General features: G+C 34.4%; 1 protein-coding gene across 2 annotated transcripts; it reads left to right on the top strand.

The window, feature by feature from the left end:
* The first annotated feature begins 3,019 nt into the window (after positions 1 to 3,019).
* On the top strand, positions 3,020 to 24,198 carry LOC149538780 (ubiquitin-conjugating enzyme E2-17 kDa). 2 transcript variants are annotated; one of them, XM_089800103.1, is made up of 5 exons: positions 3,020 to 3,146; positions 3,237 to 3,314; positions 4,720 to 4,847; positions 23,602 to 23,706; positions 23,826 to 24,198. In XM_089800103.1, exons 2-5 carry the CDS (start codon positions 3,245 to 3,247, stop codon positions 23,967 to 23,969), a joined length of 447 nt encoding a protein of 148 aa, XP_089656229.1. In that variant the 5' UTR covers positions 3,020 to 3,146; positions 3,237 to 3,244; the 3' UTR covers positions 23,970 to 24,198. The 2 variants fall into 2 exon arrangements, with proteins under 2 accessions (XP_089656229.1, XP_089656228.1); XM_089800102.1 differs by having other exon boundaries at positions 3,227 to 3,314.
* Positions 24,199 to 26,843: the final 2,645 nt, after the last annotated feature.

Raw genomic sequence — 26,843 nt, 5'->3', positions numbered from 1 at the left:
AGAAATCAATGCTTTTCATAAGAAAAAAACAAAAAAAAAAACATCAAAGTTAGTTTTCAACCAACATATAATCCATTTCAGATTTTAGCAAAATAAGACTATAGTGATGGGTTTAAGAAAAGTCCTATTGTTGTTCAAATTTGATACATAGGATTGGGTGGTTTTTACCTTTTTAAAACTTTGAAAAGACTTTGAAATTCCCTTCAAGAAAAGGTTATTGAATGCAATCTCCAAGACAAACCTCTTGGAGATTTTCAGAACTATCATCAACCTCTTTATTTTTACTATTGGAATAAATGTCCAACCGACATCTTGTTACAATCGTAATTGGCCTACTTAAATTTTGAACTAGTTTACTTTCTCTATTTAGTAATGAATCCTTCTATTAAGTGGATTACGAATTGAGTAAAATATAAATTTATTTCAAGGTCCATTACAACTTATGTTTGTTTGTGTTATGATTTTAGTAACATAGTTTATAACCATATTTGTTCTCTAAAAAATGGATTGTTATTATATTCACAATTATATTTTTCCAGTTATTCTCATAATGTTACTTTCTATCTTCGAAATAGATATTCTCATATCCAAGAATCATCTTAGGCCTTCTTATAAGATATGATATAGTTATTCTAATATTATGGTTCAAATATAAATAGATTATAATAATATCAATGTACCAAAATTAGAGTTAACAACTTCTTCAAATTAGTCAAAAGATGCAACCTAGAACTAAAGGATAAAAAAACTATGTGAGAGTGAAGGGCACATACAAATAGGTAAATATTTCATGCAATTAATATATAACCTTGAACCTAATACTAATGATATTCTAGAAAATAGTTAGGGTTATCGCCTAATTCACTCGAGTGGGTGTATGAGGGTGAAGAACTGTTAGGGATGGATGTAAAGCCTCGAAAAGGACTTTGTCTCCATAAAAGTTACATTAAACAAATTAGAAACCAGAACTACATATTCGTTAGAGTGAGTAACATTAGGGGCTTGATCATGTGGATATGGGTATGTAGGTAGGTTGGAGGTGGAGGAAACCTCCTAGGCACAATGTCCTATGCACCATTCAACATTAAATTACTAATATGTTAGACCCTATATTTTAAAGCCTAACATTAGAGAAAAGATTTAGACGCTAGAAAACTACTACAAAATAAGTCTCAAGAAGGTATTGATACCCGACTAGATGCCCAAAGACTGAGAGGTAGTATCAAATTTAGTAATTCTCTTAGTGGTCTTGCACCTAGCTACTAGCCTAAAATCCAAGAGAGGGTGCAGATCTTTTGGTTATAGTAATAAACCTTGCAAAGAATCTTGACTCAATCTTGGGTAGACTGTGTAATTTCTTGTGAGCTACCATAGACTCAGATTGGTCCAGAAGGCTTAAAGACTCTTATTAGAGAATTTCCTATTCCCATCCCCTATAATCTCCCACCCCAATGAGGTGGAGGTATGAGTTCTAGGTTACTTGTAAGTTTTCCTACCTTGTATGGGTAGAGGTATGATCTGAGAAGGTCGCTTATGTGTCCAACTAGTAACCCATCCCAGACAGATGGAGGTATAGAGTCTCAAACACTTACTTGTTAGCGTACCATGTATGGGTAGAGGTATGACCAAATATGGTCACTTAAAAGCAATTAATTGCCTATCCTAATTGGATAGAGAGTTGGACCGATAAATTGACTAGTTGGCCCTGGACAAAAGAGCCTGAAAATGGCTAGTTAATATTAAGTCTAGTGGGAACAACATAAAAGGCGATAATCTCTTGAGTAATCTAAATTTTAAAAAAATGGCTTGTAAACTTTGCTAATGAGATGTGATAATTTCTAAATGTCTTATTATTTTATTTTAAGGATGGGATGGTGCTAATAGGTACACAAGGACAATGACACATTTCATCCATGTCCTTGCATACTGTCCTCGTCCTAGATTAGCACCATCCTTGTAAGGTCAACTTTGTACTAGAGCCTAACAATTTTTGGATTTTGCAGATCTCATAGTTTCAAGTCTAGAATTTGAGTTTCAGTAGTTTATGACATCATTTGATAACATATTTACATGTTTGTATCCCTCAATGTGAGTTTCTTCCCTTCTTTATTTCAATACACATCTCAATTCCCTTAGGTTCAGATTTACATTACATTACTACATTATATAAAACCCTCTCTTTGTGGAGGAGAGGGAGAAGTAACTCCAAGCAATTTAGCTATTTTGCATAGGTTACAAATTGACACTTTCTCTTGTGTTAAACATACCTACATTAGGAGGTGATTCTTGGTTTTCACCCTTCATTTTTGCATAGATTGTAAAATTTTTATTACCATTTTATAGATAAGAATAGATAATAAATTGAACTATTTTTAAAAATAGAATATAAATTTTTACATTAATTTAATATTAAATAAATAAATTTTAAAATCCTTTTAATTTATTAGACAATTTTTATTTTATTGTTCTTAACTATATCCTCCTATATAACTATTTATGTACAATTTTTCTTAATCTAAGTATTAGAATGCTCTTATTCAAATTTTTAAATAATAAAATTTTTAGTTCATAAGAAATACAATCTATATAGAAAGGATTTGATGATGTATTTTACAAAAGAAGAAATCCCATTAAACAAAACTCTAAAACTAAAGATAAATAAAACTAAAAATTACCCTACTAATTATTTCAAAATTTCCCTCCCACTTATCAATCATATCTAATATTTAAATTCTATCAATTAATTACATTTCCAAATTAATAAAATTATCTTACCCGCAACTACTAGATTCTTTTAAAAAGCCTAAGATTGACAATAATTACTAATTCGCTTTATACACATCCATTAAATAAATAAAAGAAAGTAAATTGATTATATAAAACCATACTAGCGAAGTAGACCCAAACCAAGCGAATGTCGTGAGTAAATTTTAGCCGAAAAATGAGTAGCACGCTACACTAGCTATATTTGATAATTGATCCACGGGTATAAGTATTTGGTGGAGAGGGGGAGGTAGCGAGGGTGGAAAGTGTTACCCAGTGGAGCGCAGGTGGAGTGGAGTGGAGGTAGCTGTAGCAGTAGTGAGCGAGGAACATTCCTTATTATCATCATACTCGTTTTCTCCTTTCGCACCAGCTCTCTGCAGGCATGACGCTATTCCCATTTTACTTCTGTATGGATTTCTGTTTCTTAGAAATTAGGGTTTGAATTTAGTTTTGTTTTTAGCCTGCGTTAGGTGTGTGAATGGCGTCGAAGCGTATTTTAAAGGAGCTCAAGGATCTTCAGAAGGATCCTCCTACTTCCTGCAGTGCAGGTATTCTCTTGCTAATTCCAGTCCTTGCCGATTTGTATTTGTATTCAATGAATGCCTTGTGCCCTTCAAATTTCGTTCAGTAAAGAATTGTTTGATATAATGGAAAGGTTCCGTGGAATCGAACCGGCCTAATGTAAACAGTAAAGGGCCGCACATTTGTTTCGTTATTTTGGGCTTTCTAGTTTTCAGACTTATAAAAAGGTCTCTGGCTTCGAGCACTGCAAATAAAATGTTTTGATTTTCCTTCAACAGAGGACAAAGGAAGTGAAATTTCCAAAGGTCTGTGTTGACATATTTAGATACGCGGCATGTGGGTATCCTTCCGTTTCCATTTCAAGGGGTTCGACATAATAAGTTAAAATTTTTGATAGTTTATTGAAGTACAGTACAAATGAGTATATAAAATGACTTTAATGCAAGTTTGACAATTACAAAACCTCCATAGGTTTCTGTAGGAGCTTCTCTGTTCAGGTAGTATTCACAACAATCAGACTGTAGAGATGTTGAGCCATATAAATACCGAGAAACATCGTACCATTGGTATTCTTATTCTTCATTACCTTCTTTGAGTATAATTTCACAACAATCATACTGTAGAGAAGTTGAGATGTATAAATACTGAGAAACATTGTAACATTGGTATTCTTATTCGTCATTACCTTCTTTGACTATAATAATCAAAATGTTGCCGCTAGCAATGATTAGAGTAGTTGGTCAGAGATCTAGTGCCGTTTTGTTCCCTTTTCCCTTATCTTTTGTTAATTGTTGCACTAGTCTATTTTTTGTTGTCAGTAACTCTGTTGTAGCTTATGAGTGATTTGTCGTTATGTTTTGCTGCCATTGCATTAGTAACGTTAAGGAATTGATGAAATTGGCTTGAGCACCATATTTTATCCATAGAATGTTTTCTTAATATTTTTAGAGTAGTCATAGTCATTTCTGGGTTCTGTATATGGGATATTCAAAGGTGACAGTAATATCTTAGGGCAGATCTACATGTATTTTTCCCATTTTTTAAGGAACCATACTACCAAGGGAATACTTCTCAAGACGTTTAAGATGAACCCCTTCTCAAGGACTGCCGTGCCTTCTTTTATTATTTCTAATGGTTGTTTACAATCTCACATTATTTTTTAGATTCCTTGTGCGCTGAATATACTAGTGAATCGGTATTTACATGTGATACATACATAGTGTTCTATTAACAAATTTCAGTCTAGATTTGAAAAAATTCATTGCTTTGCATGTGGGTGATGCAGGCAAGTAGCAGAAATAATTTTGCATTTAAATGTCTTAAATATGCAATAATTGTATGGAAACTATTTGGAAATAGATTTTATTAAGTGTGCTTTATGATGGAAATAAATTTATTAGGCCTTGTTTATTAGCCACCATATATGTGCAGGACCAGTTGCGGAGGATATGTTCCATTGGCAAGCAACAATCATGGGACCTCCAGACAGCCCCTATGCTGGTGGTGTGTTTCTGGTTACAATCCATTTTCCCCCTGATTATCCATTCAAGCCACCCAAGGTACATTATCAATGTTCACTTCGTGCATTTCATTTACATCTCTGGCACTCTTAGTCGTATAGCCATCCAAGGTGCATTTGTTAATTTACATCGTTGGCATTTTCAGCTGATACTGTATTCATGACAGATTATTTGTTGATTATGCTTTCATTAGTGCCTGGGGATATGTTTTGAGTTGTGTTCATCTTGTGTAGACATTGTGTCACTGTGTGAGCTCTGTAATTGTAGTATGTATACCGATTTTTCTGAATATATCATTTATTGTGCCGTGTCATGGATTTCATGAAAATGCCATGAAATTTGGAGATACGAATTTCAGTATGCTTGTAATGGATCCAGTAAAGACACCCAGAAAATTACTTATCACAAAATTGCACTTTTTGGTAAATATTAAATACTGATGAAACATTAAACACACAACTTTATTGTTGGATTTATCGATACAAGTTAAAACTTATCCAAGCCTCTGATCCTTTGTTCTTTGCTCTATTGGGTTCTTGTAAGCCCCTCAATGTTGAGTAAATGTACTGTCTGCCTACACCTAAAAATGAATTCACTATATTTTTTTCTGTCAAGATTTGTGAGTGTATCAACTGCCAAATTTGGAAGTGGAGCATTTGGTTTGAGTACTTGTCAGCATCCGTCTCGCAGGTCATTGTTATGGCTTCAGTCGCCTTTCTCTTAGTTCCCACCTTTGTGATTTACACTTGTCTCTGTATTGCTTTATATTGCTCTTTGTTATGGCCTCTTGACATGTAGATTCTGAATTCCTCAGACATCAGTTTTTTTGGAAGTTAAATCATATCCAATTGACATCATTGTTCATGGATGGTCATGTGGAAAATTAGCTTGCTCATCAACATCAACATCTGAGGTTTTCAATGTGTAGAAATTTTTTCTAATGGTTGATGACTTTTGACTATTTTTGAGATAGTTTTAGGACTTGGACTCCTATTTGGAGGCTTTTGGATGTTATTTGTGCTATAACCTTAGTTTATTAGACAAATCATGTTATTGAGTGATTGAAACGTCACATGCATAAACCTTTTATTTGGTTAAGATATAAATATAATTTATAAAATTAGTTGGTCTAGTTATGATTAGGGGTTATAATGTCTTCTAAATAGCAAGTAGTGCTTTAGCATTCACCATCATTTTTGCGAATTTTAGTGTCATTGTAAGGTTGTGGATGTGGCCTCCTCAAAATGGCTCGATTTGATTCTCAAGATTATTGTTGTATATGACATGCATCTATTTATATGATAAAATATAGAGTTCATTTTGGATATACCTTATCACTCAATTGTTATAAGGAGCAAGTAGTTGACATAACATGATCTAGTGCCCTCTCATGATTTAGGCCCTCTGAGGTTCTTGCATGCTACTACTACTAGTACCATAGTTTGCACACTTTGACTTGACTTTGATCTAGCCAAAACTTGACAACATTCAGTCTACTTCAATTTTTATGAAAGAAACATAAATCAATGCAATATATAGACACAACATATAAGTGTTTGCAGGTGGTACCCCTTACAGGGCCTTGGGGCAATGTCCTAGGTGTATTCCCCCTATTGTGATATAAGGCAAGGTTAAGGGTTAGAGTTCCTCCCTGCTACCAATGTTAAATGAAGACCTTCAAAGCCATCTACTTTTATGGTGAATGCATTTTTTTCTAAAAAATCTAGAGACAAAACAATCTGTATAAAGTCTTTGTTTTTGAGTGTTTGATCCACATCTTTCATGCAAGGTGTGACTAAAGGATACTTAGACTTGCTAAGTACCTTGAAAGTACGAGTAAAATATCTTGTTGAAAATTATCATGAACTTCTATAACCACATTTTAATATTTGGAAAAACGTGTATTTTTTCTTGAGTACTTGTCAAGTTTTCCAACCTTGACAAGTGTAAAGAAATGTTTTTGACTAATAAAGCAACATTAGAAGGGTGCTGAGCCTTACAAAGTAATAACTTAAAAGGGTTTACAAAGTGGACCAACCAATTAAACCAATTACATTAGTAGCAAAAAGAGGCATTTAGTCAACCCATGAAGGAGCGGTGCTAGACAATTGATTGGCAACCTTGCAGGGGTGATTAACAACAAAGGAACAACAAAAAACACACAAAATCCTCAAAAGAGCACATCCAAAGGATTTGGCAATACAAGGGTCTAGAACAACACCCAACATTGCACAAAACTATATTCTAGTCCTCCTTAGGAAATTAGGACCTCACAATTATCGTATTTATCATTCTCATCAACATCCTCTTGTAGGAATAATTGCATAGTGGCAACCCTATACATTAAATTGCGACCAACCTAGACACACTCTTCATTGATCCCACCAAATTAGAAAATTGGTTTATTAGGAAATCCACCTTATTTTTTAACATCTTGGCCTCATTAGAAAGAGCCAAACACCCCACATAACCCCCAAAGGTAGTGTTAGTGTCATCTGGTTCCGTCAACAATCTTTAGACCATCCAAAATGTGTGAAGTGGTCTTGCTACCTCCATCTTGGGCCTCTTCTCCTTCATTCTCTCATTTGCCTAATGAATTGTCTTCTTTATTTGCTCTTCGACAACACCTCTAATATCTAAATTGACTGCAGATTCTTTGGCCTCCTTTGGTGATCATGTTTTTCCCATGGTGGATACCTTTGCCATTTGACAAACTTGCAAGTAAAACCCTTATTGCTAACAAACCCCTTAGTTTCCACTCTCTTGCTTTTGTGTCCCCCATTGCTTTTGTCAATTTCCTATTTAAGCATGTCACTATCCCTTCTAGGATTGACACTTCCAATTTCAGCCTCTTGATTGAAGGTGTTCACCCCTTCCTTTTGGCAACAGTGCTATTTAGACCCGTTAAATCTGGCATAGTCTCAACACTCCTCCTTCCCCATCTGTTGTAAACTTGCAGCTTTGTGGGGTTCAAACAGCTATTTTTGTATTGATTTGAGTCATTGTTTTCGAAAGGTAGTTGTTGGAGGTTTTCCTTAGAAATTGACATAGTTGAGGTGTCAATTGTAATGTGGTATCACTTGAACCTAAGATTTACAGTTTAGGGAGGTAAGAAACCTTATGGGGAGTTGAATGGCTATGGGACCTAAATACAAACCATCAAACAACATCTAGAATTGAGAAGCCGACTCTTGTAAAACTCAAAATTACTTTAAGAACTCCATACCTAATAGCATATATTAGAACCTAAGCACAATCCACAAAATGAGCATAGTATACTGCAAATCCCTGCATTGTTGAAATGAGAACTAAGCAACAATATACTAGATACAAAATTCAGATCATTTCTTGGGTGCATCCATAAATGCTTCGAAGATACAAACACTATTATATTTCTCATCCATCTACTTCCATTATCACTACACTTATGATATAATTCTAAATTTTCAACTATTCTTCAAACAAAAGAGTTTCAAACATGATATAGTTTAGGAAGCTTCACAATTAGAATTATAAGAGTAGGAGTCAGCCCAACAATAGCCACTTACTTGACATAGAATCTTCATGTATTCACAATCAACATGATATTATAAAGCCTTAGAATCAAACACAATTGAGTTTTAAAATGACAAACACAACATAAAATTAAAGTTTGAGCAAATCCGAGGCTCAACATGATACTGAAAATAGACTAGTCTTTCTTCTAAAATTCAGAGCCCCTTTAAACTCAGACTCCCTTTCATGTATAAAACTAATCATCATAATAATGGCTGCAACCAAAAAGGTTGCAATTGCATTGGTGCACACTGACCTGTTAGGATAAATTTCTTGAACATGTGGAGATACATGATCATCACTTGCAACACCATGATAGTGGCCCCTATTGTTTTATGGTGATGTGTTTCCTCAAGCCTATGCTTGGACAGCATGTTTCACATGGGTAGGTGTTATCACTATTTCCCCTTTTCCTTTTCCTCGAAATCCTATGTGATCTTGGCATGTGTTTCGCTGGTTAGAAGAGACCTGAAGAGAAGGGACCTATGGGGATAGAGAAGGCCGCATTGTTGGCATGTGTTGGCTAAGGCATTTCTTCAACCAACTTTCAAAACTTGTGCAAATAATTGATTACTTGCCTATCTTATGGCATTAATTTGTGTAATCTTTGGCAAGCTTGTAGATAAATTGTATATTATTAAAGCATGCCTATCTTGCTAATTCGAGTCCATCACCTTGTTATTATTTGCTGAATTGTTGGTGCTTTTGACAAGAGAATGTTGTTTAAGATTTCTGTTTGATTGTTTTTGGATCAAACTCTAGGGTACAATTGTATAAAGAAAGGGTTCAAAATGTAAAGACCATGCTTTGTTTCACTTTAAAAGATGTAAACAACTCCAATACAATATATCAAATATTCACTTCAGGTTTTGACTTCTTCCTGTTGTAGCACGACTTAAGATCATTATTATTTATGATGGGTAAATTGAGGGTTTTATTAGGGTTTGCACCTTGCAAAAAACTATAGTCAATTGAATTTGCAAAAGCTAGATCAAGTTTGGATTCTACATCAATCATTTGAATGCTACAAGCTACATTTACAAAATATAGAATTAAAGTATGTATATGTAGTACCAAGAAATATACGGTGCGAATAGAGAATAGGACTTATCTACAATGCATATTTTTTGATAAAACATAAATGAAAAATAAACTATAAAAAGAGGCCATACTTGACCATCTTGAAAACATCTTACAATCATGCTCAACAAATTCAAATTATTAATCAGCTAGTTGAAAAAGCTTTCGCAGTTAAGGTAGAAGAAGATGAGCTTGATGATCTATGAGAGGGATGAGATTGTCCTTTTCTAGTGATTGCAATAGGAGGTCTTATAATTGCATTGTCCATTTCATCATTCTCCATCAAGTAGATATTGTCCTAGAGAAACTAAATAACACACTCTTGAAGATCTCTTAACTGCTGTATAAAATTGTTGTTGCACTCATGTTAGGCCACATGTATTCATTAGCTACATCATTTTGCCTTTCTTGTGCACTACTTTGAGATGGCTCACATTTTCCATATTTTGACAAAAATATGCCAATTCTTTCTTCAAGCTTTAGAATAATCCATTTCTTGTTGTGGGTTTAAAACAATTTGTCAACTTATTTTTGGTTTTCCAAATTCTGTTACATCCACTTCCATACAGCATTTTCTCCCTTAGTGTGGAGAGAACAAAATAAGAAATTCCTTTATCCAAGACCTGCTTTGCTAATTTTTGCTGGAAGCCTAGATCAATAGGCACTTTAGTTCCCTTTGATATTGTATGTCTAGTACCATCTTTCACTAGCAGTAGTTTTATTAGATGCATTGTCTTTGCCTTTGATAAATGGGAGATGCATCTAGAGATATATTAAAAAATTTACCCCTCTATAAGTTTAATCCTAAGCTCCTCTACTTTCCTTTTCTTCATGGATCTTGCTTGTCATTGCACTCTCAGACCCCTTTCTGATCTAGCTACAAAATGGTGCGGTTAAAATGGAGGGAGAGGAACATTCTATTATCATATAGCATCCTGTATTGAATCTTGTATATAACTCCTTGTAAGATTAATGCTTTTTAATTTTTTTTACCTTAACTCTTCTGCATTTTGGATGAACAAGTCATCAAATATTGTCCTTGCAGGCTTTTGCCCTCTTTTTTGGCATATGGAGACTTGTCTAGGCATTGCTTACAAGAATTTGCTTGAGAAGAATAATTATAGCTATAATCATCTACACAATGAGGTAGTGGGTAGTAAAATCGTGGTCTCACAAGCTCTTCAACATGTGTGTTCTTCTCATCATAGAGAGGTCATAAGTATGGTTTATAATCAATTTGATAGCTTTTCTAGGGTCTTTTAACCATAGTTTTGATGTATTCAATTTTCCCAATGTCTTCTCACATCAAAATTAAGTGATTTCTTGGATAAGGAGTCCAAGCTATGGGTTTTTTTGTATCATTGTGAAGCCCGTAAGTCCAAGAGATTTTTAATTTTTTTGTCGTCAAGAAGTTTTGGAAGATCTCAAGTACATTCTACTAACATAAGAATATCATTCACCAATCTCTCTTTAAATGATCCAAAACCTCTTTATATAGTCTTTTGGTCAGAAATATTAAATTAAAAATTATAATAATTTTTGTCACTCGAAATGATCTTTAAGTTTTAATTACATTTCATTTTGTAAAAGGTACCCCATGACCTAGGTGTCCACTTCGTAGCACTTTTTATCTCTTAAAAAGGATATTCCACTTTTCTGCCACTCTAAAGTTTATAAGATTATAAACTTATGGAATAGTTAAATTATTTTACCTGAGTTGCGGAAAGCACTGAAATGATCTGAAAATCAAACTCTGATCATACGAACAGGAAAGTGAAGGTTTGGGATGATGATTGGAGTCAACTGGGTGCCATTTCAAATATAGATTGCCACTTGGAGAAGTTTGGAGAGCTTACCAAATGTCAGAAATTGCTTCTTAAAATGTTATGATGATGCTCGGTGTTCACTGCCAACTGAGCTTATCACAATGAATAAAAAATCTTTAAAAATGAACCTCTCCAAGGATTTTGGAGACCTCCATTTCATACCAATGAGCCTATGAGTAGTTGAGAAACAGGCTAATTGTCTGCTGATTAACTATGTTGAAGAGGACAGTACACGTGCTATCACTCAATAATTGGGTATAACAAGAGAGCCCCAAAGAGAAAGAACCAAGGACCACATACATACATGGAGATATCTTTAAACAACGGCAACAATCTTCCCTTCAAAGCTGAGGTGAAGATGGATAGTTAGCCTTTTTGATGCAGAGAATTTGGACCAACAGATTGCATAAATGGATGTCTCTTTTAGCTTGCAAAATTTAATCCTCAACAACAAATTGCCTTTTCCTGTTTCAAGCTATTGAGGCATGTCTTAAAATGGTAACAGGCTTATGCTTCTTACCTACAAATGAGCAAAGTTGCACCAATCTCAAAATGGGAAGACTTTAAAGACTTGAATAAATGATATTACAGAAAATGATATGAGGAACACAAGCAATCCAATACCCCTTTTTGGCCAAAGAGAAGTGTATAGAGTGTCTAGGAATTCTCAACAACGAATTTGAGTGAAATTTGACTGAATTTTAACGAGGTTGGAACAACAATAATGTTGACTTGTTAAGTGTCTAGGATTTATACACCAAGCTGATGCAATATATTATGTGAAAATTTGTTTCATGTCAAGTTGCAGTCGAAAGGTTGAAAATTGGGTGCATTCTTTGATTTGATGTCAACTGAACCTGATTTCATAGAGCTTGGTGCACGGGCTTGGGTTGGAGAAGAAGAAACACCCAGCATTGTAATATTTGGGTTGGCTGATGTAAGACAGATTTTGGTATGGATGCAATGCTCTATTAAATCTGCATACTTCATAGTCTTCAAGGATGAAGTAATTGCCGATTTCATTCATTTTGATGTTTTCTGGTCCAGTGTTTTAAACTCCCTATATCAATGAACAAGATGTAATTTTCAATAGGATGTTGAGTAAGTGCTATCTGATTAAGGATGGTGAGGAAAGAAGAATGATTAAGTTACAGGTGTGTAAACACAAAGTTTTAGTGGCAATTGCTGTCCATGCTAGGCATCTCATAAATGCCAGTGTAAAGCTTGTGTTATTGTTTCTGTGGGGTTAGAATGAATAATAGCAAGTGGCAGAGATCCATGAATAATAGCAAGTTGCAGTGATCTAAACTGTTCATGGACTGCATACACACAAGGAAAAGAAAGGTGTACTCCAACATATATATACAAGGAAAAGGAAGGTGTAGACCAGCTTATATGCTGATCTAGAGTGCTTTTTCATACACACAAGGAAAAGAAAGGTGTACTCCAACATATATATACAAGGAAAAGGAAGGTGTAGACCAGCTTATGTGCCGATCTAGAGTGCTTTTTGAGTGCACCAAGACAGATTCATAGAGTATGAATGCCAATTGTTGCCCGATTGCTCACTTCCCAACATAGGTCTCTAATCGTGAAATGTTGTAAAGATTAATGAAGGAAAAATAGCAGTTGCACGAATTGTTAAATTGCTTCGTCATAAAGCCTAGCATGTTACCTTGTTCCACAACAGTGGTGGTACCAACCAAGACGGGGTCTTATTCTATATGCATTGATAATAGGGTTCTATAAAGAATCACTGTAAATAATTCATGCCCTGCCATTTGTTGATGTTGATTAGTTGCATTATGCTAGAATCTTCACTGAGTTGAATATATGGTTTGGGCATTATCAAGAAAGAATAAGAAAAGATGATGTTTGGAAAACTATGTTTAAGGCTTGGAGGCTTTTTTGAATGACTACTAAGTTACTAACTAGTGCTTTCATTTGGTTAGTGGGATCCCTGGCAACCTCATTGAGCTTACTGAATGAAGTGCTGTACAACCTGATTGATGAGTACGTGATATTCAACTTAGATAACATTGTTGTTTTCAGCTGGATATATGATGAACATGTTGCACATATAGAGAAAATGTTGTAGATTTTAAAGGAGAACACCTTTGTATTGAATAATGAGAAATGCGAATTTATTTATCAAAAGTTGAGTTTAACTTGGGCATGTGGTAGGAGATGATTTGTTTGAATAGTCTTGACAAAACTTGATGTCATAGTGATTTGGCGCATGGGCACAAACACTTTGAAAAAACATGTACTTGATTGAAGAGAAGCATGTCTTTCCATCCTCAAATTGGTGGAGAAACCAAACTTTTCAATAGAACTTTGGTTTATTTGCTTTAAGGGATAATATGAAGCATCCTGACACCTGGTATGTGAGTCTTGATTGCAATTAATGTTTCTACAATTGGGCTATTTAGTCTTCAACATGTAATCACCTAAAAATGGTCATCTAGACTATTAGCCCCCTTTTTAACATTTTGGCAAAATTAATTCAATCATTTACCTAGACCAAATTGCTAATAATCAATTTATTTGATTATAACCTATAGTTTGACTATGCTATCCTAAGTTCATTATTTGATTAAAAGAACATGTCCCCTTTTAATTAAATAAAAGACCCCATTCTTCTAACCCACTTAAAGTGCACACATAAAGTCCTTTTTCTATTTTGCAATTAAAAGAAAAGGCTTTGTGACTTTTGTCTTATATGACAAGTCAACTTATATTCTATTGGTTGACTTGTGTGTGCACATGGATCACTCCTCTTTTCAAATTCCACCGTTGATCATCCACCATCTTCATCTTGATCTCTACCATCCGTACAACTTTAAAAGGGAGAGAGCTTTCTCCCTCAATCCATCCTCATTTTGAATATTGTTATGCTGCAGGTTTTCTAACAGGTCTTTTTGGAGCTTTGTGGAGAACTTCTATTTCTTGTCTGCATTCTCTCATCCATGGCATCATGGCATTCTAGCTTAGCTTAGCTTTCATTTTTACATGTAGCTTAATCTCACATAGCTTAATAATGGTATTGTAACACTCTCATCCATGCTTATAATAGCTGCACTTTTCATATTCATTCTAATTTAATCTTTAGTTGCATTGCATTCTTGAGGAACTCCTTCAGACATTTGCATTCTTGCATCTTGTCTTTGGAACCTCCCATTGCATGGTTTACTAGTAAGAAGAGTAGCTCTAAGGCTCATCTGAGAGCCCTTGAACTTGAAATACAATCTCTTGCACTCCGTGGATAGGGAGCTCTAAGCCGGCATCTAAGCATTCCGAACTCATGGAATCGTTTGGATAGAAGGGTTTAGAGTGGGACACTTTTGAGCGTACATTTTTGACACACACCTTGAAGGGTATTGGAATGATGGAGGAATCATGGATGAAATAGCTTGAGGTTTAGATCTATGAGAAGGTAGAAGAGATTTGGAAAAAAGTGGAGTGGAAGGCTTTGGAATATTTTTAGAAAGATTTTTGGAAGAAGATGTAATGGAAGCCTTTGGAAGCTTGAATGTCAACTTTGAAGTATTTTCAAAATTCAAGTCTTTTAAAAGAGACTTGGGAATCCATATAGCTTTAGATTTTCCTTTGGATACTTCAAAATACATTTCTTCAATAATGGGTTTAGGAACCCATATTTTCTTTGATTAGCTTTTTTAATAGTGGACCTTTGCGGTCTCTTTTGTGCATTCTCCTTCTTAGCATTCACATGTCGATTAGATGGGACATAGTGATCTTTCTTTTTCAATGGATTCTTATGTTTATTCTCACTTCCAAAGGACTTGGGATTTGTGGATGAATAAGGCTGATATGACTGGTTTAGATGTATAGATGGGTGAAAACCCTTCAAGGTGTGTGTCAATGTTGATCTTGTCCAATATTTTACCTACCCTCATGAAAACCTCTAAAGCTTACACTTACTTTCTATACATGAACTCTTATCCTCCATATACTCTTCCTACTACCATTTCTCTTTCATCACCCTATCAACATCTTTGAGCATACCTTTCTATGGTCTTGGCTTATCATGACTTATCTTTCCTATAGGAGCACTATCTACATTCAAAAAGCTTGAGCTCTTTCTAAAAAAAAAAAAAGAAAAAAAAAATAGAAAAAATGAAAAAAATGAAAATGTGCCTTGGTGAAAACCACTTCTTTTGGCACCTTGGTAGCAAAAGTAAAGAGAAATAAATTTATCCTATGGTGAAAACTACTTCTTGTGGCACCTTGGATAAGTACCATGATGAAAACCTGGCAAACAGGCGTCATGCGTAATTCTTCCACCATCCATCTATCCCCTCTTCTCTCTTTGATCTTGACAATGTTGAGCTATCTTTGCATATTGGCTATCTTATCCACCAGATTTTTTATTGTGCTCCCCCATTCACTCATAGCCTCTATCTTGAGCTTTATTGTTATTGCTCTATCCCATTGCTATACTATCTAGTTGACCCCTTGATCTTGATCATAATAAATGAAACATGGTTCTCATAGGTCTCTTGACATGGCTACTCTTTTGGACTACACGCTTCATGCTATATCACCTGTTGGCTTCACTACTTATCCTACATGCTATCTTTCTCATTACTTCCATTGCTTATCCAAAACATGCTTCATATGACTATTTCACCTCTTTCCCTAGCTTGGGTACTCTTGAGGAGTCAATCCTTAAGGATCACTTTTACTTGCTTCATACTCCTTTCTTATCCATCTCTTCTTATCCACTAGCTTGTTTCTCCATCGTGTCCTATACCTTGCTAGACATTGGGAGAAAATGATGTGATCTTGCTTGAGAACTAGTGATCTCTAAAACCTTTTAAAAATTCCAAAAAAAATCATATATGATCCTGAAAAAAATCTTAAAAATCAGAAAATGTCTTGAAAAAATGATCATCTTAGTGAAAACCTAGCAATAGGCACTTTGATGTATCACCAAAAAAATTCAAAAATTGAAAAATACAAAAAAATTGAAAAAAGTCCTAAAAAAAATCTGTCAAGTGGTGAAAACTTAGAAACAAGCACTATTTGAAACCCTTGCACCTATGTCTATCAGTCTCAATCATCCACTTCGATACACATTTCCTGGCTTGGAATTGTTTCTTGTCCTCGTCTTGGGGGCATAGCTATTTAGCCTATTGAAGTATTCTTGTGCATTAGGGTTTCTTTGATAACTCACAAAATAGTGTTTCTCAACACTTCCCCCACCTTGACATCAAGTGTTTCTCAACACTTTTCAGATAGTTTACCTATAGTCTTCGATATCACGATATTTCTCACTATCAGAATCAAGTTTTGAAGAAATGGCCAAGTGACTTACACACACACACACTTTAACACTTAAACAACTGAGCTATGCTGATATTTATCTACTTTGTGTGCTGTCTATGACGATTTCTTTATTATATGTTCCATCCCTAATAGTCTTTCAAGGATGTCATTGACTAGAAGACTGGGGGCATGGGGCATGTTTTCTTGATTTCTGCTTGTGGGTATACTTTTTTTGTCTATAGTGTTGTAAGCATTTATGCTTGACCTATTCAACATTTTGACTTACAAATGTGTCATCCTTGACTGTTTCGCAATATCGCACTTGGGGTTTATCTTGGCACTTATGCCTTGATACAGGTGTAATCTTGCTAAATTAAACTTAGGGAATCTAATCGCGTAGTTATCTTGACTTACATGTCTCTGATGCTTAGATTGGATTTCCACATACCTATCTGATATCGATCATATTCATATCTTCATAGTTATACTAGTGATGGTTGTATGATCTCATGATGTCCCTAATAAATGCTCAATGATGAAATTAAGAGTCTAAATGTTATGCGCTTCTTGCTGGTAAACCACTTTGCATATTAGCTTGCATTTTACGTTCATTTTCTAGCTTAGTCTTGCATTCTTACATATGGGGAGAGCTCTCTCTTCATCTTTTTTATGCACATATCAGCTAACTCCTTTCATATATTTCTTTACTTTCTTCTTGTTTTTGTCTTTTCATCTTCTTAATCTTTCACTTCATCTCTTTTCTATCTTATCATCACATTATATAAAGTTTTGACCTCTTAAATAATTTCAATGTCCTAGATTCATTTTCGGGATCGAAATCCAAATTTGAGTTCATCTTGATGGTCAAAATTGTCTTTTAAAATTCTACTTTCTTCTGAGCAGTTAGCTGACCTTTTGAGGTCTAATCTCTAAATCATCACTGGGGCATCTTCATTTCTTCATGTCTTCATCATTTCCATACTTCATATCTACTTCAATTCACTGTTTCATGTCTAAAATCACCTTTCTACTCGTTGCGACCTAATTTTTATGCTATATCCTTCAAGGTCAACTCTAGTCAAACTAGGGCATTTTATCAGTTTTTTTATAGTCATTCTTGGGTTCTAATCATCTATCTGTCATCTTGGACATTGTTATATTCTAATTTTCTCATGTCTAGCCAGTTTCTGCATCCCCGTACCTCATTTCAATTTCGATCCCGAGGGGGCAGAAATACTCTATTGCTAATTGTTATAGCTATCTATTTCTTAGGAGCATTTGCAAAAATACTCTATTGCTGATTGTTACAGCTATCTATTTCTTAGGAGCATTTGCAGAAATACTCTATTGCTGATTGTTACAACTATCTATTTCTTAGGAGCATTTGTTTGACCTTATCACTTGCTCTCGATCTATTCGCTTTGCTAGGTGTTAAAATTCTTTTTGGATCCTAACATCATCTTCCTAATGTTCAGTACTACCGCTATCAGGCTGTGCATTTAGGACTTGCTATCTATTTTTGCATTTCATTCTTTGGAATTAGACGTCTATATCTATCACCGCCTACTTGGCTTTCTATTTTCTTTGACATAATGTGTTCCTAGATCGATCACACATTAGTCAAAGAGGGGCAAATGTAATCACCTAAAAATGGTCATCTAGACTATTAGCCCCCTTTTTAACATTTTGGCAAAATTAATTCAATCATTTACCTAGACCAAATTGCTAATTATCAATTTATTTGATTATATGAAGATGCGCATTCTGGATTCGATTGTGTGCCATTTTTTTGCATCAACGTTTCGAATCACACTCTGTGATTCATCATCAGGATATGAATAGCTGGAGGATATGAATCACACTATTTGATTATAACCTATAGTTTGACTATGCTATCCTAAGTTCATTATTTGATTAAAAGAACATGTCCCCTTTTAATTAAATAAAAGACCCCATTCTTCTAACCCACTTAAAGTGCACACATAAAGTCCTTTTTCTATTTTGCAATTAAAAGAAAAGGCTTTGTGACTTTTGTCTTATATGACAAGTCAACTTATATTCTATTGGTTGACTTGTGTGTGCACATGGATCACTCCTCTTTTCAAATTCCACCGTTGATCATCCACCATCTTCATCTTGATCTCTACCGTCCGTACAACTTTAAAAGGGAGAGAGCTTTCCCCCTCAATCCATCCTCATTTTGAATATTGTTATGCTGCAGGTTTTCTAACAGGTTTCTTTGGAGCTTTGTGGAGAACTTCTTTTTTTTGTCTACATTATCTCATCCATGGCATCATGGCATTCTAGCTTAGCTTAGCTTTCACTTTCATTTTTACATGTAGCTTAATCTCACATAGCTTAATAATGGTATTGTAACGCTCTCATCCATGCTTAGAATAGCTGCACTTTTCATATTCATTCTAATTTAATCTTTAGTTGCATTACATTTTTGAGGAACTCTTTGAGACATTTGCATTCTTGCATCTTGTCTTTGGAACCTCCCATTGCATGGTTTACTAGCAAGAAGAGTATCTCTAAGGCTCATCTGAGAGCCCTTGAACTTGAAATACACTCTCTTGCACTCAATGGATAGGGAGCTCTAAGCCGGCATCCAAGCATTCCGAACTCATGGAATCGTTTGGATAGAAGGGTTTAGAGTGGGACACTTTCGAGTGTACACAACAAACCTTTTTGCCATGGCTTTCTACCTTTTTAGTCCACTTGACATTGTTTTGGGATAATTGCAAGAAAAGGGCAATTGTTAGTTGTAAGGCTGCAAGTTTTAGGTGTAGCTCCAAGTGCAAGAAAGGCTTAATGAAAGCCAAGAGAAGTATAAGTGGAGTCATGAACAATTCTGTTATGCTTGGTGTACTTTTTTGAAAAAAATATGTACCATATTGACGAGAAGCATTGGCTTTACATCCTCAAGTTGTTGGACAAACCAAAGTAGTCAATAGAACTTTGGTCTCATTGCTTAGAGGAATTAAATGAAACATCCTAAGACTCTGGGATAGAGTCTTGATTACACAGCATTTCTACAAATTGGCATTTCACTCTGTAACAAACCTTTTGCCATTTGAGATATGCTATGGCTTTCTAGCTCTCAGAATGCTCAAATTTGTTGTGGGACGAAGAAAAGGGCAAAAGTGCTAGGACAGAAAGGTTCGCAAGGCTGAAAGTTTACAAGAAACATTTGATAGGTGCAGCTCTAAATGCAAGAAAAGTTAATTGGGTGCCAAGAGAAGTATAAATGGAGATATGAATGGCACTGCACCTAGCAAAGTTTAAGGTGGGTGATAGAGTTTGTTATACATGGTTGACGATAGGCTTGAAGGAGCAGCAAGAAAGATGAAATTATTGAGGTATGGCACTTTTAAAGTTTTGGAACAACTTGTCAAGAGTGTAGGCCTTCGATAATGGATTTCATTCTAGGTCCTTTATAAGAGCTTGAATAAGATCCGCTCCAATAGAGGGGAAAAATGACTTGTAGGGGATTGGATGGAACAGTGTTGTGGGTCTAAAGAGGATGACGGAAAGAGTTTTTTGACATCCTATGGATCTTGAAGCTTTGGGGACCCAAAACATTCTAATTGTTGAGGTATTGTAAAACAATTTGAATTTTTATTATAATTGAAGGGTTTCTATTTATTCATTTCAATTAAGGAAATTGAAAGAGTCCCTCAAAGAGAATGAGATGGTCTCATTGGTTTTGCAGCAACAAAGGACTTGTATGGAGGTCTGTTGAAAATATAGGATGATTCTAAGCATCTTGGAGAAGATGAATGCATGTGTAGGTTACTGAATCCCATTTAAATGAAAGGCAGCAGTTCTCTCAGAGTAATTAAGTCAAGTTTGCATAATCCTAGGAAACTGGCTGGATGGAAAATTCAAGGGATTCTGGTTTTGGATAGAGCTTGATATATGCGTCTGTTGATCCCCTCTTGCAGAATAAATCTCTTTTTCTTGAACAGGTGTATAGCTGTTTTGAATGGGAACTTTGCAAAATTTTTGTGCTGAGTTTATAAAGGGGGCACAGGTGCTGTTGAGTGCAAGGTGGCGTGCTACTGCTAAAGCATTCAAAATTGCAGGTGCTAATTTACAATCATAAGCTGAATGGGGAGTATTAGAGGAAGTAAATAATATAGCAATTCTTGAATTTTTCGTTTTCTATTCTTGGATCTTTTGAGATAGTTGCCTTCCTGAAGACTTGAATAGCATTGGCCGTGCATTGGTACATTACTAGTGCATGTAAATATCTATAGTGAATTGTTCTCTGCATTAATTGTGCAGAATTTATGTTGGGAAAGGTTTTGGTCACAATGCTAAGATTGATTGATCATTATTCAGACAGAGTAAAGAGGTAAAAATCTGATCGAGATAGATTAATAGAAGGGAAGGGATCTTGGTGAAAGCCTTATATCTTTCGCAAAGGAAGTAACTTTGGAAAGATGGTTTGAGAAGAACCTAACGCTCCAAGGAATTCAACCTTGGCACACCTACATTCTTTCTTTCACCTCCATGAAGTCCAGAGCCATCTCAAGGAAATCAGTTATTGAACTGGTTGGCATTGCCTGTTGTGAATTGAACATTGTTCTCACTGAGGTCGACTGGGGCAATATGAGTTTTTTTTACTGGGAACTCTGCCTGAGATTGCCTATAGATCAAGATCATGATTGAGAGTCAAAGTGTGTACTGCGAGGTACAACACAAAATAAAGCAGATCTGCAAGGCAGCACTTGCAAGCTTTACATTGAAAACAACTGCATTTTCAATCTGTCTATTCTTCTGTGAAGAACATGTGCAAGGGGTAATAGACTCCATTTCAAAAATTCCTTCTTATCATACATGAAGTCTGTTTGAAATATTAAGCAACCTGCATGTAAATAAGAAAATATCTCTTAATAGAAAATGAAATTGAACCTACTACTTGAAGTGAAAGGCAAGCTACTACAAGTGTCAATCATCTGTGGCGTGAGCATTGTTCCTTATGCTAAACATATGAGTTCTGGTCCATTTTAGCTTTCCTGGTGTTCTTTATGTCTAGGTTTTCTGGAGTGTTGTAAGTCTAGTTTCAGGGTCTATGTTGGAATTTTTCATAAATCTTTTAAATGGCAAGAAGTATTCCGCAGTTAGCATAATAATTCAGGGGATTAAATTTGCCTCTAGAGTAACATTTGCTTATGTATGCTTGATCAGTAATTAATCTTTGGGGTCTCTGATGTAGGCTAGTTGGTGAAGTAAATACATAGTCATCAAATGTGAAAAGCTTTTCATGATTGATATATACGAGATATTGTGGTTCAAAAGTGAATGCATAAGTTTTCATGTTGAATGTACATTTCTTTACCTTTGAATTATGCTATGAATGAAAATGTAGCTAGTCTCGTGGGATGTCAGAGCCCATTTTGAATCATTGTCTAGGATATACCAGTATGGTTACATTTTTAAAAAGATTTTTGACTGTTCCTAATTAATTAAGGCCACAGTTCTCTTGTGGGGAGTGATCGAATTAAAAATGAATACATAATCTTCTGTTTTGTAATTTATTACCTAGTCAGTTTGCAAGGAGTTCCAAAGAGTTTATAAGGATTATCAGTGGTAAATGTTTTTTCTATAACATCTTGTTATGGAACCCTAGTATTCTCTGGGATTAATTCTTCTGTTTTCAGATGTTGAGTTATGAAATTTGAGTTGTTTCTTTGTAAAATATTTGTCCTATTAATATAATATTGTTTTTTATGGCTTTCTTTTATTGGCACATGGGATTATCAGGAGTACATTCCTTTACCCAACTGAACTAAAAGAGACCTGTGGATGGCTTGGATCTGCTTATATGATTTGAGGATGAAATTCGTCTCTCGCTTGACCATTGTTAAATTGAACCGGTTTCTAGAATCACATAAAGTGAGTCTACAGTACCAACATAATATATTTAGATACTGTGTTGTATAATTTACTGGTGAAATAGCTTAAATATTTTGTTTTTGATTGGACCTGTACTCTTCCAAATTCTTTATCTTTTATTCAGTTGATTGTTCTGTTAGATTCTCGTCTCCCAGTGTGTGTAGCGATGCATTCTACCACAACAGATCTTAATCGCTATATGCATTTTAATATTTGCTGATTACTAATTGCATTAGCACTCTCTGGGGTAGCCTGACTCCGCTGAGTATTACAGGTTTCACATAATATCTGATGAAGAAAGGTAGGATTGGGTCTGTCAACATTCATCAGAATTTATAATATATATTTTTACTGGAGTACTTAGTATGTTAATACCTCTTTAAACCTATAGTTCTCTAGTTATTGGGCTTGAAGATAATTATTGTTTTGGGTCAAAGAATGGCTAAAATAAAGAGTAGGATGAAACATGTGCACATAGAGCTTAATATTTGCTCTAGATTAGTGGTATCATCTTTAGTGGAGTGCTGAATGGTCTTAGATATTCTGCATTGCCATAGTGCTTATCAACTAATTTTCTCAACATTTGTGGACAGTTTGCATATTTTTTCTGAGAGCTTTTTTTCGTTTTTGTCTGACTTCCTCAAGATCTTTACCATTGGTATGATTTTTTGCAGCTATTAAGAAATGATTCTCATGGGCTAATTAAAATGTCTTTGAAGGCAATTGGATCAACCTGTTGTCTAATCTTGAGGACAAATGACTGCTGTAGTTAGTTTTAAGATTCAAAATCTTATATGACTTTTCTTGGATTTTATCCATTAAAACTTTTGATAGTAACTATAACATTTCGTGGTAATTGTTTTAAGATAGCCTTGGTAAATAATGCTCTTGGGTGGTTCTTTCTGGGCACTTGTCCCTGTTGTTGAGGTATATATAGTATGACCCAAAGTTAAGAAAACAGTAGGTCTGTTTATATAACATCCACCATTTTTTGAGGTTTTTAATGTTTAGAGTTTGATTATCTTGAGGGGCTTCTTGGTAATGTATACATGAAAAAAAAACAGCGACTCTTGGCAATTTCCATGTTATTTTATCATTTAACTTTTGCTAATATTTGGTAAATAATATTTTTGTGACAGGTTGCCTTCAGGACGAAAGTTTTTCATCCAAATATTAACAGCAACGGCAGTATCTGTCTTGATATTTTGAAGGAACAATGGAGTCCTGCATTGACAATCTCAAAGGTTATCATGTTTCCATTTTTGTGGCTGTAACAAGCAGTAATAATGAATATTGTTGAATCTTCACCATTCAGCATATTGTTTGAAGCATATAACCAAAGAGTGAATTCATTTTTTTGCAGGTTTTGCTTTCAATTTGCTCTTTATTGACTGATCCAAACCCAGATGATCCTCTTGTACCTGAGATTGCCCACATGTACAAGACAGACAGATCTAAATATGAAACGACTGCAAGGAGCTGGACCCAGAAGTATGCAATGGGTTAAAGCATATACAATTTTAACATTAAGACTTTCTCTGGCAGAAAAAATATACCGTTCTTAACTGGGATTCTGGAATATTATCCTTTTACTCGAATGTGTTATGTTTTCCATATGCATGAACTATGCCATTTTCAAAGAAATGCAACTGTTATTTTCATCACCTCTAAGGTGAATAGTACTATATTACTAATGATTAAGAAAGATAAAGTATCACACAAATGTGTTTTCCCTCTCTCAGTTGTATTATTGAACCATTTTTCTAAGCAGTTTTGTGAAGCATGAATTAGTTAGGATTCCGTAATGTGGTTGTGGTTAGGTACACATGTCGCACGCTCTCTCTTTTGATTTTCTCATTTCAACTTTTCTGCATATAGATGTCATTTATGTGTTATTATTTAATCTTTCATGTTCCAATGTCTCCTAAATTGTGTTTTGAGCCCATTGATATACTGTAGTCTGCTCTTTTAGGTTATATATTTGAGGATATCGGGCTAAATGATTGTAGATACAAATTGAAATGATTATTGATTGTGGACTCATTCTTTATTTCTGAGATGTTTGAAGCGCACAGCTGGCACTGCTCTAACCTCTTATGGCGAGATTAATTTCTGGGCTTTGTCTATGTCTTTTCGGACTTGGTCTTGTTTGAAAACTTGGGCATAATTTCATATTCCAAAGTTTTTTCTTTGAGTATGCACTTTTATATTAGTATCAATGGAAAATAACTATTCGTAAATTTTTTTTCTTTGAATATGTACTTTTATATTAATATCAATTCTTTGAATATGTACTTTTATATTAATATCAATGGAAAATACCTATTCATTAAAAAACTTTGTTGTAGGTATATATGCACATTGTCATCTGATTTGTACAAATGCACATTGTTGTGGATGAGTAAGAGACACCTCTCTTTAAGTGGAAGTTGTTAGTTGATCTAGTAGTCATTAATATTAATATTTCTTTGGAAATTGTGGGCTGTGCTTTGAGAAAAAATAAACACGTGATCTGGAACTATAAGTGGAAGTTGTTAGTTGATCTAGTATTCATTAATATTAATATTTCTTTGGAAATTGTGGGCTGTGCTTTGAGAAAAAATAAACATGTGATCTTTTAAATTTATTTAAAAAACAAGATTTAGAAAGAGAGAATATATTTTAGGACATATGTACAATTATAAGTGTACACTATGAGTGATGGTTACTAATATGTTCTTTGTTTGTACAATGTTATGTATTATACAAGTACACAAGCATGTATACTCAGCAAATGTGTTCAGAAGTCCATTGACAATACAACAAAATGATAATGTTTGCTGTTATAAACTTAACACAATGTGTTGTTTGAAGTCTTAAAAAAATGACAATGACATAACCAAGACAAACTTTGGCTTATTTGTTTTTGATCGAATGATGGATACTACTATGTTCTTTGTTTGTACTATGTTAAGTATTATACAAGTACACAAGCATGTATACTTTGCAAATGTGTTCATAAGTCCATTGCCAATACAACAAAATGGTAATGTTTGCTATTATAAACTTCAAATAATATTTTAAAATTTTTGGATTATAGAAATATTTTAAAATATTTTGCTATTATGGTAATGTTTGTAGTTAATATTTTAAAATCTATGGATTATAGAAATAGATATGGATTATAATCACCATTGAAAATATAGTTTCGTTGGATAGTGGCACCTACAACTATATGAAAGGCCATGATATTCATGTGATCAATGCCATATAATTGCACATCTAGTGTACAAATATGTGAGTCTATGCTTAGCTCAAGAATTTGAATACTCTTGAAAAACAATAGTTCCCATCATGTTGGTGTTGGCTTGAAGGTTGTACCAATTGGCTTGGTTGTCATACTTCATACTTTTAGTAATGCATAATAGGTCTTGTTCATTGGCATAACTATCTTGGTGCCTTCAATCTTATTTTTGGTAGCTAGATATGTAGGATGTTAGGTTGTGATATGTCAGATAACATATAATAGATCAAATGGATGACTTAAATAATTCCTCTTGGTGATATTCTCAACAAAAAGGTAATTATTACCTTAACTAGCAACCAATCCATGCACTTATCGTGGCAAAGGCTCCTACAACTATCTATACTTATTAGGTGCCACTTTACTTAGTTGATAGATTTTGTGTATTACCTTTAGCTATGGTTGCACAAGATGTTCAGGTTGAAAAGTTGTATTTTTTTCAACAAGATTCTTTATAAGCATAGTCATTTTGTATTCTTGTAAGCTTGTCCTACCAATGACTAATTTGGAAAGCACACATATAAGGGATGATACGACATTTTGGTATCACTAAACTACTTGCAATGCTTCAATTTATCTTTTATTGGCTTTAGATGCAAACATCGAGTGCCATACTATGCCCTTTATAGTAGTGCCAAGCCTTCAAACAAGGGAATATGAATTTCATTATGGTACCACAATACATGTTGGAGTCCATAAGCATGGATTTTCTTAGTGACTTTCCAACTATCACAAAAAATGGCTTTATATCATTGCCGATTAATTCTCCAAAACAATTATCATGATTAGCTAAAATAAAAACTCATCATGCATGCAAGGAATCACATAAACCTTTTGCACTAATGGCTGTTAGGTTTGATAACCTTGCAACCTAGAAAAAATGACCAAACAATTATTAGGATAAATAATTATTTTGTAATAATTTTTGATGGTAACAATTCACTAAAATTAAGTATATATTAAATTGATCATAAATTAATTTAATCATTTAATAGTGATATAGGTAAGAATTGCAAATGATAATAGCAATTAAAATTAAATAATAATATAGGACTTCAATAAATTTATTAAAAAAAAGAAATCAGAACAAAAAGTAGA

The sequence above is a fragment of the Cupressus sempervirens genome, chromosome 9, assembly GCF_028749045.1.
Source record: "Cupressus sempervirens isolate cs-2001-9-10 chromosome 9, ASM2874904v1, whole genome shotgun sequence".
NCBI lineage: Eukaryota > Viridiplantae > Streptophyta > Pinopsida > Cupressales > Cupressaceae > Cupressus > Cupressus sempervirens.
Note: the sequence above shows the minus strand (reverse complement) of the source record. Positions and strands in the feature narration are given on the sequence as shown.

What these genes read in the sequence shown, in the direction of transcription:
- LOC149538780 (XM_089800103.1), top strand. Translation starts at nt 3,245, where the DNA reads ATGGCGTCGAAGCGTATTTTAAAGGAGCTCAAGGATCTTCAGAAGGAT. An exon ending in ATCCATTCAAGCCACCCAAG is followed by an intron (nt 4,848 to 23,601) that starts GTACATTATCAA and finishes TTTTTGTGACAG; the next exon opens with GTTGCCTTCAGGACGAAAGT. An exon ending in CTGCATTGACAATCTCAAAG is followed by an intron (nt 23,707 to 23,825) that starts GTTATCATGTTT and finishes ATTTTTTTGCAG; the next exon opens with GTTTTGCTTTCAATTTGCTC.